We start from the raw sequence: 14,782 nt of genomic DNA on the forward strand, positions 1-14,782 counted from the left end.
AGAGCCTGCCTGCCTCAGCACTCAGTTTCAACATGCTCCATATTACGAGTGAAAGTGATCAGGATGAAATAGCAGATATCAAACCGAAACAGAAACAAAACAAAACGAGAAATTAAACTAAATCTTCAAAATAGCCTACAGCCTTTTAAAAGCATCTTTTCCTGGTTCGCTCGCACACATGCTTGTTTCGCAGGGGAGAAGGCAGAAAGGGGGGCGGGGTGAAGTGAGATCCGCCCACCCTGACGTACTACAGCCGGACTACAATACGTCTCTCCACGGATTGTATCTGAACGTGGCCTTACTTCAACACCTGGGTGTGATTTTTGTTATCATGATAATGAGATCATGAAATTGTGATCAAAAGGAAACAAAGCTTGATCTCTAAAGAGAATTAAACTGATGATCTGGAGATAAAGGGATTCAAAAAAAAAAAGAGCCACCACAGCCGCTCTTGGCTTCTGTAGTGCAGTAACTACAGACTATTAGATGATTCCATGAAAACTGCCTTATTAGATAGGGTTCACACTAGGGGTGGGAATCACCAGATGCCCACGATACGATACTAAAACGATACTTGAGTCACGATATGATAGTATTACGATATGCTAGTATTGCGATATATTGAATATTGCGATATTTCGATATATTGTCTAACTCCTTTTCCTACCTTTTCCTTGACCTCACCGGAAGTAAAACATGCAGTGTTTTTTAGTTTAGTTTAGTTTTTGCCCCACACGTAGGCTACATTATTAAGCTTCTCTGGACTCAATACGCCACTGCAGGCGCGGACTGCAACAACGGGTACTTCGGGCAGATGCCCGGTGGCCTGGCATCGAATGGCCTGCAAAAATGCGTCCAATGGCGTCCAAATATCGATACAATATCGTCAGGCAAAATATCGCGATACTATGGTGTATCAATTTTTTCCCCCACCCCTAGTTCACACACAGCTCCTTGAAATCCTTGAAAGTTTGTGAATTTGTTTGTTAGTCGTCTTTCAGGCCCCTTTGCCTCGTGCCTGTAATGAGTGTGGAGCTTGAGAGCAGAGCTGTTGGACTGTATTTATGCTTCAGATCGTGAAGAAATATGCAGCTCTGCACACTATTTTGGTCTGCCCCCACATCCTATCCATCAACTGCACCAGCTGATGTAGTCTCAAAACTGTGATTTAAGTTGGTAAAAAATAACTTACAAAAAATGAAGTAATATTCAGTGAACAGGCCAAACAGGAGAGCTGTAGAGCCTGTGTCCTTCTAAAAAAAACATGATGTTCAAGTGGTTAAAAAAAAAAAAAAAAGGCAGGTGATGGTTGTGTGTTTGTGGATGACCTGTGTGTTTTGCAGCTTTACCGGCGGTTATCAGAGGTCCTGGGCCTGAATGATGAGACGATGGTACTCAGTGTCTTTATTCTGTGTGTGTTTTGCAGCTTTACCGGCGGTTATCAGAGGTCCTGGGCCTGAATGATGAGACGATGGTACTCAGCGTCTTCATTGGGAAAATGTGAGTTGCAAAATGTTTTGTGTGTGTAGTATAAATGTTGTGTATTTGTCCATGTGTATATCTGTATTTTTACATAATTCACAAAACTGCCCTCGGGAAGATGCTGCTATAGAGTCCCTCCAACAACCCAGAACATGTACATACATACACTTTCATACCAAATGCAATAACTGTTATTGCTATCTGTACTGTACAGTCTGTACAGTACAGTACAGTACAGTGCGTTTTGCGTGTATTCTGGTGTTTGTTGCATGTATTGTGACTTTCATGTGTTCAAACACACCTGTGAAGCTAAAGACACATTTCCACATTGTGGACAATACATTGAATTGAATAGAATTGGAATACCCAGAGGTAAACAGTTGGACTGTTCCCTCTTATGATGTACTGATAGACGGTACAATCTCCTGCTATTTCATTGTGAATTGTCTTTCTTTTTTGTAGCATCACCAATCTGAAGTACTGGGGCCAGTGTGAACCAATCACTTCCAAGACGCTTCAGCTACTCAACGACCTCTCATTAGGATATCCTTTGTGTGTGTGTGTGTGTGTGTGTGTGTGTGTGTGTGTGTGTGCACGGTGTCAATATGTATATGCACGTATGTTCAAATGAAATGTACTGTATGTCCCAGCTGTCTGTGTGTTCACCTTGACGCTGCTTTAGTGCACGTACAGCAGTGTGAGGAAGCTGGTGAAGCTCAGTGCGGTCCAGTTTATGTTGAATAACCACACAGTAAGTACATCAGCTACACTACATCAGTGATACTCAACTTGCAGCCCCCTGTGTGGCCCGCGACGGAATTGCAATATTTATATATTTATATATATATATATATATATATATATATATATATTTTTTTTTTACAGTGCACCTCAACGCAACATGCAAGATACCAGCTGAATAAGTGTCCAAATGTTCATGTCATTCTGGCCAATACTCCCCTTCTGTTATAGCATTTCATTCTGGAATATGGAATATCTTTCAATAATCTATGATTTAGCTGCTAAATTGTCAAATACTGCCGTCTGCTCGCTACCTAGGCACTTATGCATGTACTTAACCTAACTACGGTAACTATCCGGTGTGCACAACATTGTCAGACTAAACTCCGGCTGACACCCCAAAAACCTACAATCCGCTACAGAAAAATGTATATTGTTTGTTTATTAACTGGCCCCTGGCCTTCTATCATTTCACAAAAGTGGCCCCCGGGCAAAGCAAGTTGAGTATCCCTGATCTACATGATACAATACCCACACAGACCTATGAAGGTCTGCGTGACTTTTCAAGTCTTTTCAATGCAATGTGGTTTCAAAAGGATACAAACGTGTTAAGAGTGAGTTTGAGTTTCATTCCATCCAAATTCAGAAAACTGAATTTAAATTCAGTCGTCTGCTGCTGGAACAAATCTCATCACTTTCAATCTAAGTCATTTACACCAGGGGTTTTCAAGGTGTGAGACTGTGGGCCTCCCCCAGACAAAGCTTCGAATAAGGAGCCCCCCCCCCCCCTCCCTCAATTCCTGGATGCCTATGGGATCACGATTGTGTTATTTGATCTTAGTATAGACACTCAACAAGTGAGCCAAGATAGCCTAATATTGCTGTTTGACATACTTCAGACTACACCAAATAAATCAATAAAAGGTCTGTCTGAAGGCATTTTGTTACTGTAGTTTCTGACTCTGGGAAAATGGGATAAAACCGTAATAATCCACATAAAACCGTAATATTCCACAAAACTACTGTAGACTTTACAAACCTTTTCAGGTCATCAAAGTACAAGTCAAAGTGAAGTCCCAAGTCACCACCAGAACCTCTTCGTGCATCAAGTCTCAAGCATTTGATTCCCCACCTGTGTTCATAGCAGATGCTCCTTGTGACTGTGACTTGTATGAGGGAGCATGAGGTCATGTGACTTGTATGAGGGAGCATGAGGTCATGTGACTTGTATGAGGGAGCATGAGGTCATGTGACTTGTATGAGGGAGCATGAGGTCATGTGACTTGTATGAGGGAGCATGAGGTCATGTGACTTGTATGAGGGAGCATGAGGTCATGTGACTTGTATGAGGGAGCATGAGGTCATGTGACTTGTATGAGGGAGCATGATGTCATGTGACTTGTATGAGGGAGCATGATGTCATGTGACTTGTATGAGGGAGCATGAGGTCATGCTGTCTTTCTCTCCCTCCTGTCATGCTAGAGCGAGCACTTCTCCTTCCTGGGAGTGAACAACCAGTCCAACCTCAGTGACATGCGCTGTCGGACCACCTTCTACACCGCGCTGGGGCGCCTCCTAATGGTCGATCTAGGTAAACGCACACTGCCATCACCCAGAAAATCAAAAGGAACTTAAGTGGATGGTGTGATGACTTGTGCGTTTTGTTTGTGCGTTGTGTGTGTGTGTGTGTGTGTGTGTGTGTGTGTGTGTGCGTGCGTGCGTGCGTAGGTGAGGACGAGGACCAGTTTGAGCAGTTCATGCTGCCGCTGACGGCCGCGTTTGAAACGGTGGCTCAGATGCTCAGCACAAACACCTTCAACGAACAGGAAGCCAAGGTGACACACACACACTCACAACATGCATACCAACTAGGGCAATTACAATTATTTAACAATAACAATTATTTTCATTATTGATTAATCTGATGGTTATTTTCTTGATTAATCGATTAGTCATTTGGATCCTGGAGTTTTAGGCCATTTGCCATACTGTATAGCCCATCCATAAACAAGATCAACACTGTCCTACTGTATAGCCCATCCATAAACAAGATCAACGCTGTCTTTGTGGTTACTCGCAGTGCAGTACAGAGTGAGCTACACCCCTCTAGTTAGTTAGAGTCATAAATGAATGGGGGGTAATGGAACAATTGCATACCTAAGTTCAAGTCACCAAAAACACATTTCAACAGCGCCAATAAGCTGTACATATTTTGATTCGTGTGCTCACCCAGCGATGAAATATGAATCCAAATTGACGAGAAACATTCCAAATCATTAGCCCACCGTCACCGTGTACCAAATGCTTTCTTCATCTTCATCAGTCTTCTTCCTGTCGTGTTGTTCCTTGCAGAGGACCTTGGTGGGTTTGGTGCGAGACCTGCGAGGCATCGCCTTCGCCTTCAACGCCAAGACCAGCTTCATGATGCTGTTTGACTGGATGTATCCTTACCTGACTCCAGCCCCCTCCAGCCCCCACCCCCTCTCACCTGAACCCTGTCCTCTCTCACCTGACCCCTCCCCCCCCCCCCCAGAGAGCTGCTGCTGACTGCACATGTAGTATTGAGCTAGGGTTGCCAACTTCTTGAAATGGAAATAAGGAACGGGGGGCGGTCCAGGGGGGCAGTCAGTAGTGGACTTATTAACAATCACATAACTGCAATTGCTACAACTTCAACCATTTACCCATTATTATTAAAACAAGCAAACCTGAATTTGATCCGTTTTTGAATTTTTGCACGTAGCCTATTCCTAGATTATCATTCAAGAATTTTATTTGGGCATTGCAAAACAGAGGTTTCTCATTCTTAATAGGCTAAAACGGCTGTATTTTAAGAAAGAACGAACGGTATTTTGATATGGCCTACCGGTAATGCAACTTTGCATCTACTCATTAAATTTTCTTTTAACAGTGCAAACAGCAACATTGCATATTCTTTTGAATAGAACAAACCTGGTATTATGAACGTTTTAAATCATTAGTGCAAAAACATTTTAGATTTCAGATTAAATCTTCTGAACACAACAAAATGGCATGTTGCTACTAGCCTATAGATTAGATACAATGTAAATAGCTTACTCGATGTGCTGTCGTCAGTTTATTTGAATCTAGCAACGCTGACAGCGCTTCTCTTGGTCGTGACTCACAACAATCGATGAGAAGCGCATTCTTGGGGTAGTTGTAGTTGGACGTAACATGACACCACACAGGCTGAGGGGCAGAGCAGCTGCAGGGGCTACGGAGTTTCTCACTCAATACAAATAGCCCGTCACTCTTTGCACTGCATTGTTTCTCCAATACGAGACACACAGCGCGTCCCGTATCAGTTCAATACGGAACACGTCTTTTTGTTTACAAATACGGGACAATTCCGTATTTTAAGGGACGGTTGGCAACCCTAATTGAGCGCATGCGTGCAATTGTGAATTAGGCGTTTTGTTGTTTCGTTCATCGCATAACATACAGCCTACACACTATAACCTACACATAAACATATTCATTTAGGCTATTTAATAGGAGGAGGCTGTGTGGAAAATGCAACTTGAGCCTATTTTAATACAACTCAAATTGTGCTGAGAGGGGATTATTTACCAGACCTGGTGTCCGCCTCTCCGGCAGATTTTACTGGACAAAGTCCGGCAATTACCGGACAACGGAAACCCAGCCTTTTGAGTGTTGAGGCGACCTGCTTTAACGTGATGATGCCTTTGAGTGTTGTCCTTGACTTCAGCCCACCAGATATCCAGCCTACATGCCCATCCTGCAGAGAGCCATCGAGCTCTGGTACCACGACCCAGCATGCACCACACCCGTCCTCAAACTCATGGCTGAGCTCGTTCACAACAGGTAAAAGGTGCTCATCGTTACAGCTGCTGACTCGTGCTGCATTCATGTGCCGTGGGAAAGATGGTCGATTTGCCCTTCTTAAGGCCTAAATATACTTCCGCGTCAAACCCCTCACCGAAATGCGCCGAGGGATGCGCCGCGGCTGGCAAGCCTGCCCGCGTAGCCTGCCCGCGTAGCCTGCCCGCGTAGCCTGCGTGCAGCTCCTCGAAAATGTGCCTCGATGCAGCCGACGTGAACAGCGCGAGTATAATATAATGTCGATGGGGAGATAACAGGAGAGAGTGAAAGCTATTAAGTACAGTATATGCACTACATTCTCTCCTTGGGCTAACTTCTAGTCATTGAAATCCTAGTGAAATCACACAATTGACTCATTTTGCTGGGGACTCCCCTGCGACCCCTCGTCAAGCTGACGGTCGAGTGTATAGGACCAGCTGCCGCTGGCAAGGCTCCAAGTGGAGGCTGACGCAGAAGTATATTTCAGCCTTTACTAGGGCTGAAAGATATTGACAGAAATTTTATTTTAAGATCTAAATACCCAGAGGCCAGAGCTGTATAACTCATCGATTGTTTTAATTGTTTAGTTCTACCTCTTATTAGAAATGACTGTTCATCTCAGTTTTCAGATGGCAATACTATTCAGATAGAGTTCGGTTGACATCACACAAGTGTTGTGGCGCCATCTTGAGGACGAATTAGAAACAAGATTCCCTGCGCAATTGGCAATAGAGTGGGACACTAGTGTCAAACAAACGTTAATATCTCAAAAACTAGATCAGCAGAGGTGCTGCAGCAACGACCGGGAGAGCAGGGGGAATTGGCCAAGTACAATTAGGGAGAAAATTAGAGAAGAATCCGTAAAGAAAAGAAAACAAAATTTTGATAATAAAAAAAAGCTGAATAATATTAATAATAAAGTGCTAAAAGTTGTTGTTTACAATATGAACAGAGTAACAGTTTGTAGTACAAGGTATGATTTGAAGAGTCCTGCCACAGACTTACAACAGATAACTAATAAAAAGTGGTGCGCTGTGTTCAGTCCTCAAGATGGCGGGCACAACAAAAACATTCTGTGACTGAAACCCATGAATGAGAGCTCAACAAGCTGTCAAGTGTAGAGAATTAATTCTTTTTACACCACATGATCATATTTTGTGATCATAAGACCACGGTAGGCCAGAAGTTCTTGATTTTTTATCATTTGTGGTTGACATTGAACTGTTTGGTTTTGCTGACAAAACATCAGCTGACATGTGAGTTCATACATTTGAAATGTATACACTCACGTGTTAAGTACATGCTGATATGGTTTTCCCAGACGATGTGAATGTGCTTAGTTTTAAGTTAAACTGCTTTGGGTGGAGAGGATCTCTCATCAGCTTTTTATGAGACTAGTAGAGTGGAAATTTGAATGCAATTCAGGTTTATTTGATGAATCCTTAATTTTGACAGTTTGACATCCAACTTGTGACTGTTGTTTTTTGTCGTGTTTTTGTGTGTTTCTAGGTCCCAAAGGCTACAGTTTGATGTGTCGTCGCCCAATGGGATCCTGCTCTTCAGAGAAACCAGCAAGATGATCACTACCTACGGTACCTTCTCCAACCTATGACCCTTTGACCCCCACTCCTAATACTCTCACCACCTCTCGCTTTCAACCAAAGATATTCAGTTTACCGTCTTAGAGGTGTAAAAACCCAGAAAATATTTAAGAAGCTGGAATCAGATTCAAGTTAAGTCAAGTTTTATTTGTATAGCCCTAATTCACAAGCATGTCTCAGAGGGCTTTCTGTAAACTTAATCGGAGAATTTGGACTTTTTTCTTTAAAAAATTACTCAAACCAATTAATTAATTATCAAAACAGCTGGCAATTAATTTAATAGTTGACAATGACAACTAATCGATTAATGGTTGCAGCTCTAGGTCTAACCCAACTAACACGAGTCTCTTTTGACAAGTTCCCCAAAAGTTCATATTTTGTATATAACAGCAGCGATATGCGAGGCTGCCCCTGTCTTTCTATGTGACCCCTCCTGTCTTTCTATGTGACCCCTCCTGTCTTTCTGTGTGACCCCTCCTGTCTTTCTGTGTGACCCCTCCTGTCTTTCTGTGTGACCCCTCCTGTCTTTCTGTGTGACCCCTCCTGTCTTTCTGTGTGACCCCTCCTGTCTTTCTGTGTGACCCCTCCTGTCTTTCTGTGTGACCCCTCCTGTCTTTCTGTGTGACCCCTCCTGTCTTTCTGTGTGACCCCTCCTCTCTTTCTGTGTGACCCCTCCTGTCTCCTTTCATCCAGGCTGCCTCTGTCTTTCTGTGTGACCCCTCCTGTCTTTCTATGTGACCCCTCCTGTCTTTCTATGTGACCCCTCCTGTCTTTCTATGTGACCCCTCCTGTCTTTCTGTGTGACCCCTCCTGTCTTTCTATGTGACCCCTCCTGTCTTTCTGTGTGACCCCTCCTGTCTTTCTGTGTGACCCCTCCTGTCTTTCTGTGTGACCCCTCCTGTCTTTCTGTGTGACCCCTCCTGTCTTTCTGTGTGACCCCTCCTGTCTTTCTGTGTGACCCCTCCTGTCTTTCTATGTGACCCCTCCTGTCTTTCTGTGTGACCCCTCCTGTCTTTCTGTGTGACCCCTCCTGTCTTTCTGTGTGACCCCTCCTGTCTTTCTGTGTGACCCCTCCTGTCTTTCTGTGTGACCCCTCCTCTCTTTCTGTGTGACCCCTCCTGTCTTTCTGTGTGACCCCTCCTCTCTTTCTGTGTGACCCCTCCTGTCTTTCTATGTGACCCCTCCTCTCTTTCTGTGTGACCCCTCCTGTCTTTCTGTGTGACCCCTCCTGTCTTTCTATGTGACCCCTCCTGTCTTTCTATGTGACCCCTCCTGTCTTTCTATGTGACCCCTCCTGTCTTTCTATGTGACCCCTCCTGTCTTTCTGTGTGACCCCTCCTGTCTTTCTATGTGACCCCTCCTGTCTTTCTGTGTGACCCCTCCTGTCTTTCTATGTGACCCCTCCTGTCTTTCTGTGTGACCCCTCCTGTCTTTCTGTGTGACCCCTCCTGTCTTTCTGTGTGACCCCTCCTCTCTTTCTGTGTGACCCCTCCTGTCTTTCTGTGTGACCCCTCCTCTCTTTCTGTGTGACCCCTCCTGTCTCCTTTCATCCAGGCTGCCTCTGTCTTTCTGTGTGACCCCTCCTGTCTCCTTTCATCCAGGGAATCGTATCCTGACGCTGGGGGAGGTGCCTAAGGAGCAGGTGTACGGGGTCAAGCTGAAGGGCGTGAGTGTGTGCTTTGCCATGCTGAAGGCCGTGCTCAGCGGAAACTACGTCAACTTCGGCGTGTTCCGTCTGTACGGAGACGACGCCCTGGACAACGCCCTCCAGACCTTCATCAAACTACTGCTGTCCATCCCTCACAGTGACTTACTAGTACGTCCACGCATGCTTCTGTTCATTACTAGCGGGTGGGTCAAAATATCGATATATCGCGATACTCCCTCTTGCGATACATTATCGATACGGCTGGCGGCATATCGTGATACCATATCATGACATTTATCCTGAAATGTGTAGTTTTTTGCATTCTTTTTTTCCCTGTAAATTGAATTTGCACAGATTGAAAAGATTTTAGTGAGACATTTTGTATTCTTTCATGTTAACTTCCCACGTGGAGTCGTGGACAAGTGTCAGTCAGTGTGTGTTAAAGAGGCACCGTGCAGTGTGTGTTAAAGAGGCACCGTGCAGTGGGTGTTAAAGAGGCACCGTGCAGTGGGTGTTAAAGAGGCACCGTGCAGTGTGTGTTAAAGAGGCACCGTGCAGTGGGTGTTAAAGAGGCACCGTGCAGTGGGTGTTAAAGAGGCACCGTGCAGTGGGTGTTAAAGAGGCACCGTGCAGTGGGTGTTAAAGAGGCACCGTGCAGTGGGTGTTAAAGAGGCACCGTGCAGTGGGTGTTAAAGAGGCACCGTGCAGTGGGTGTTAAAGAGGCACCGTGCAGTGGGTGTTAAAGAGGCACCGTGCAGTGGGTGTTAAAGAGGCACCGTGCAGTGGGTGTTAAAGAGGCACCGTGCAGTGGGTGTTAAAGAGGCACCGTGCAGTGGGTGTTAAAGAGGCACCGTGCAGTGGGTGTTAAAGAGGCACCGTGCAGTGGGTGTTAAAGAGGCACTATGGAGTCTGCACTTTGTTCTACATTGTTTCATGTCAATTTTGTGCATAAATACAATAAGTCCTGCCATTTGCCTTTTTAGGGGCATTTTTTCCTCTTCAGTTCCACAGATATCGGCAAGAAGGTCGTGGGTTTGAATCTCCCCCCCGGTCCTTTCTGTGCGTACTTTGTAGGGATGGATTAGGCATTTCTAGCAAAAACACTCGTCGAAATTCACTGGGCCAAAGTCGACCTTTCGTTGAAATTCACCCACCCCTAAAAAAAAGTGTCACAAATGTTATATGGTCTCCGCTGATTCTAAGTCTAGTTGAATCGCTTGGTTTGACCAAGTAAAACAATTTTTAGAAGCATTTCACGCCAGGTCTATGGACAAATGAATGGTGGATGAAATCCCATGGACAGGGACAAGGGGTGACTTTGGCACTCTATTGACGTTCACAGACCCAGGCTACGTTAGCCACGTTAGCTTAGCTTCCCGAACGAAGCCGAGATAGCCCCATGGGACAGTAGACACTAGACAGAATGTCAGCTTTTTGTCATGCAGGCCTTGAACCCTTTTCCTTGTGGCTGAGTGTTGATGTAATGTCGACACCATTTCTACTTTGTAGCGTTTCTCTCAAGCTGCTGGCTGCTACTGTCGCTAATGCTGCTGTGATGTGCTGCTGCACACAGACACAGAGCTGAGCGCCAAGTGTGAAGTAGATCAGACAAAATGGCTCTCGAGATGGGACACGCGCGCACAGACATACAGAGATTCCTTGCTTCATAGTATGACGATGTGATTGTATATGAGTATTGCTCAATAAATCAAGCCTTTCGTAAAGATACTAATCTTGTCTCCCGGTGCCTGCAGGACTATCCCAAGCTCAGTCAGTCATTCTACTCTCTGCTGGAAGTGCTGACTCAGGACCATATGAATTTCATCGCCAGTCTGGAGCCACATGTGGTCATGTACATCCTCTCCTCGATATCAGAAGGACTCACCGCGCTGGGTAATGACGCCTGGCCTGTTCAAATATCTTTGATTTGAGGAATTAATTTGTGCTCATAGTGGCTAGTGAGGTTGGCGGCAATCTGGGACTGACTTGACAGTTAAACCTTGTATGTGTTGTGTGCTCCAGATACGATGGTGTGCACAGGGTGCTGCTCCAGTCTGGACCACATAGTAACCTACCTGTTCAAGCAGCTGTCGCGTTCCACCAAGAAACGGCCAGCACCGATGGCAACAGACGATCGCTTCCTGCACATCATGCAGCAACACCCGGAGATGATTCAACAGGTGGGATGATGACCTAAATGTCTGCTTCTAATCTACACATGCTGCATATCCACAAGATACAAGACAATGAAAGATCATAACAAAAGAAAAGCATTTGACTTATGATAAGAGGTCGAGCCGAAGCAGCGCGAGGCTCAAAATGTGAAGAACCGTATCTGTAATGTGAGAATCTCAGCAGACGACCATTCAACAAGTCCTAAAACAAAACGTGTTTCTTGCGCAGATGCTGTCCACAGTTTTGAACATCATCATCTTTGAGGACTGTCGGAACCAGTGGTCCATGTCGCGGCCTCTATTAGGCCTGATCCTACTCAACGAGAAGGTAACGTCTCACCTCGATCCTCAATATGAATAACCTCCGACACAACACTTTGTCTACAGTGTGTGTGTGTGTGTGTGTGTGTGTGTGTGTGTGTGTGTGTCCTGCAGTATTTTGCTGACCTGAGGAACAGCATCGTGAACAGCCAGCCCCCAGAGAAGCAGCAAGCCATGCACTTATGCTTTGAGAACTTGATGGAGGGAATAGAGCGCAACCTGCTAACCAAGAATCGTGACAGGTCGGTGACATGTACACATTGAATCGTGACAGGTCGGCGACATGTACACATTGAATCGTGACAGGTCGGCGACATGTACACATTGAATCGTGACAGGTCGGCGACATGTACACATTGAATCGTGACAGGTCGGCGACATGTACACATTGAATCGTGACAGGTCGGCGACATGTACACATTGAATCGTGACAGGTCGGCGACATGTACACATTGAATCGTGACAGGTCGGCGACATGTACACATTGAATCGTGACAGGTCGGCGACATGTACACATTGAATCGTGACAGGTCGGCGACATGTACACATTGAATCGTGACAGGTCGGCGACATGTACACATTGAATCGTGACAGGTCGGCGACATGTACACATTGAATCGTGACAGGTCGGCGACATGTACACATTGAATCGTGACAGGTCGGCGACATGTACACATTGAATCGTGACAGGTCGGCGACATGTACACATTGAATCGTGACAGGTCGGCGACATGTACACATTGAATCGTGACAGGTCGGTGACATGTACACATTGAATCGTGACAGGTCGGTGACATGTACACATTGAATCGTGACAGGTCGGTGACATGTACACATAGACCTAACCCTGTCAGTTAATAATAGGGTGGGTGCCTTAAAGGCTTTCATTTCATGCTAACACAAAGAGTCTGGGTTTCAATGGAGAGATTTCGTGTCTAAATGCTGTTTCAAGCTATTTCATAGACACTGCGTAACGCGTCATCATTCAGAAGCCACGCCCAAGACGGGGGAAAACAGAAACCCCCCCTCCAATCCTGGCGTTCTCCTATGTCACATGCATGGTTGCGTGTTGCACAAAAAGATTGTATATACGGAAGATGAACACAGACGTTTTTGTTTTCTTGTGTTCAGACATAGGTTTATAGATGTTATTTATTTACCTTGACAGTTTCGACGAGTCAACTCTCGTCTTCTTCAGAAGCAGTCGCACTGACAGCTGGGTATGACGTGTCAACCAGTTGCTTTTCAGCAACTGGCGGTGTGCCCAGCTGAGCCGTCAGGTCTGCCAGGCCGGCCACGCCCACTATGACGTGTCGTGGCCGGACCGACAGACCCAACAGCCCAGCCGGGCACATCGCCCGTTGTTTTCTGGAGTAGAGTATCCCAGGTGAGGAGAGCATGTAGGCCCCCTCGTCCCTGTTGATGGTGCCCTCAGCCCCAGGTGAGGAGAGCATGTAGGCCCCCTCGTCCCTGTTGATGGTGCCCTCAGCCCCAGGTGAGGAGAGCATGTAGGCCCCCTCGTCCCTGTGGATGGTGCCCTCAGCCCCAGGTGAGGAGAGCATGTAGGCCCCCTCGTCCCTGTTGATGGTGCCCTCAGCCCCAGGTGAGGAGAGCATGTAGGCCCCCTCGTCCCTGTGGATGGTGCCCTCAGCCCCAGGTGAGGAGAGCATGTAGGCCCCCTCGTCCCTGTTGATGGTGCCCTCAGCCCCAGGTGAGGAGAGCATGTAGGCCCCCTCGTCCCTGTGGATGGTGCCCTCAGCCCCAGGTGAGGAGAGCATGTAGGCCCCCTCGTCCCTGTTGATGGTGCCCTCAGCCCCAGGTGAGGAGAGCATGTAGGCCCCCTCGTCCCTGTGGATGGTGCCCTCAGCCCCAGGTGAGGAGAGCATGTAGGCCCCCTCGTCCCTGTGGATGGTGCCCTCAGCCCCAGGTGAGGAGAGCATGTAGGCCCCCTCGTCCCTGTTGATGGTGCCCTCAGCCCCAGGTGAGGAGAGCATGTAGGCCCCCTCGTCCCTGTTGATGGTGCCCTCAGCCCCAGGTGAGGAGAGCATGTAGGCCCCCTCGTCCCTGTTGATGGTGCCCTCAGCCCCAGGTGAGGAGAGCATGTAGGCCCCCTCGTCCCTGTTGATGGTGCCCTCAGCCCCAGGTGAGGAGAGCATGTAGGCCCCCTCGTCCCTGTTGATGGTGCCCTCAGCACGTCTCCTGATTTTGAGGCTGTTGGGTCTGTCGGTCCGGCCACGACACGTCATAGTGGGCGTGGCCGGCCTGGCAGACCTGACGGCTCAGCTGGGCACACCGCCAGTTGCTGAAAAGCAACTGGTTGACACGTCATACCCGGCCAGCTGTCAGTGCGACTGCTTCTGAAGAAGACGAGAGTTGACTCGTCGAACCTGTCAAGGTAAATAAATAACATCTATAAACCTATGTCTCAACACAAGAAAACAAAAACGTCTATGTATAAATGAAGACATGATGAACATCATTGAACTAGGAAGATGAACACTCCAACTTACTTCGACAGCTAGATCCACATTTTTCTTCTCGCCTATTCTCAATGGCTTCCTTGTTTAACTTTAACTGGCGATTTTTTACATTTGTTATCTGCGCTTTTAGCTATGTTTAATTCAAGGAAAATGACGCTGGTGTGTGGAAATGAACGGAGCTTTTCCCCCGGGATTTTTGGCATTAACATTTCCAAACCATAGCCCCTTGGGTCCTAGTCTGTACTATGCACTATGAATTGTAGCTTTGACTTTCTCTTTTGGACATTGTTAGTTGCCGGTAAAATATGCCAAGTGGCTGGGTAGATTTGCTTCACTCACCAGTCCAAAAACAACAACAATGGTAATCTATTGAGTGACAGGTAAAATTTGAATATTCACTAGCCATTTGATCGGTGCCGACAAAAAGGTTAATTTTGCACCCTGACATACATACTGTATAACCTACCTAGCAAGGTTTCGTAAAATAAACAC

At 46.4% G+C, this 14,782-nt stretch overlaps 1 protein-coding gene across 4 annotated transcripts in view; it reads left to right on the forward strand.

Annotated features, from left to right (window-relative positions):
• Window positions 1-14,782, forward strand: part of xpo7 (exportin 7) — a 61,147-nt gene that overhangs the window by 44,970 nt on the left and 1,395 nt on the right. For 3 of the 4 annotated variants that reach the window (XM_083640905.1, XM_083640906.1, XM_083640907.1), the window contains exons 15-27: window positions 1,427-1,500; window positions 1,945-2,034; window positions 2,179-2,233; window positions 3,706-3,814; window positions 3,952-4,058; window positions 4,576-4,664; window positions 5,962-6,069; window positions 7,576-7,658; window positions 9,269-9,483; window positions 11,070-11,208; window positions 11,338-11,495; window positions 11,719-11,817; window positions 11,925-12,052. In XM_083640905.1, coding sequence (XP_083497031.1) covers window positions 1,427-1,500; window positions 1,945-2,034; window positions 2,179-2,233; window positions 3,706-3,814; window positions 3,952-4,058; window positions 4,576-4,664; window positions 5,962-6,069; window positions 7,576-7,658; window positions 9,269-9,483; window positions 11,070-11,208; window positions 11,338-11,495; window positions 11,719-11,817; window positions 11,925-12,052 — 1,454 coding nt within the window. Of the gene's footprint in view, window positions 1-1,426; window positions 1,501-1,944; window positions 2,035-2,178; window positions 2,234-3,705; window positions 3,815-3,951; window positions 4,059-4,575; window positions 4,665-5,961; window positions 6,070-7,575; window positions 7,659-9,268; window positions 9,519-11,069; window positions 11,209-11,337; window positions 11,496-11,718; window positions 11,818-11,924; window positions 12,053-14,782 lie in introns of those variants that run through there. The other variant, XR_014552921.1, reaches the window with a different exon arrangement.

This window comes from Poromitra crassiceps, assembly GCF_964638095.1.
Source record: "Poromitra crassiceps genome assembly, chromosome: 8".
NCBI classification, from domain to species: domain Eukaryota; kingdom Metazoa; phylum Chordata; class Actinopteri; order Beryciformes; family Melamphaidae; genus Poromitra; species Poromitra crassiceps.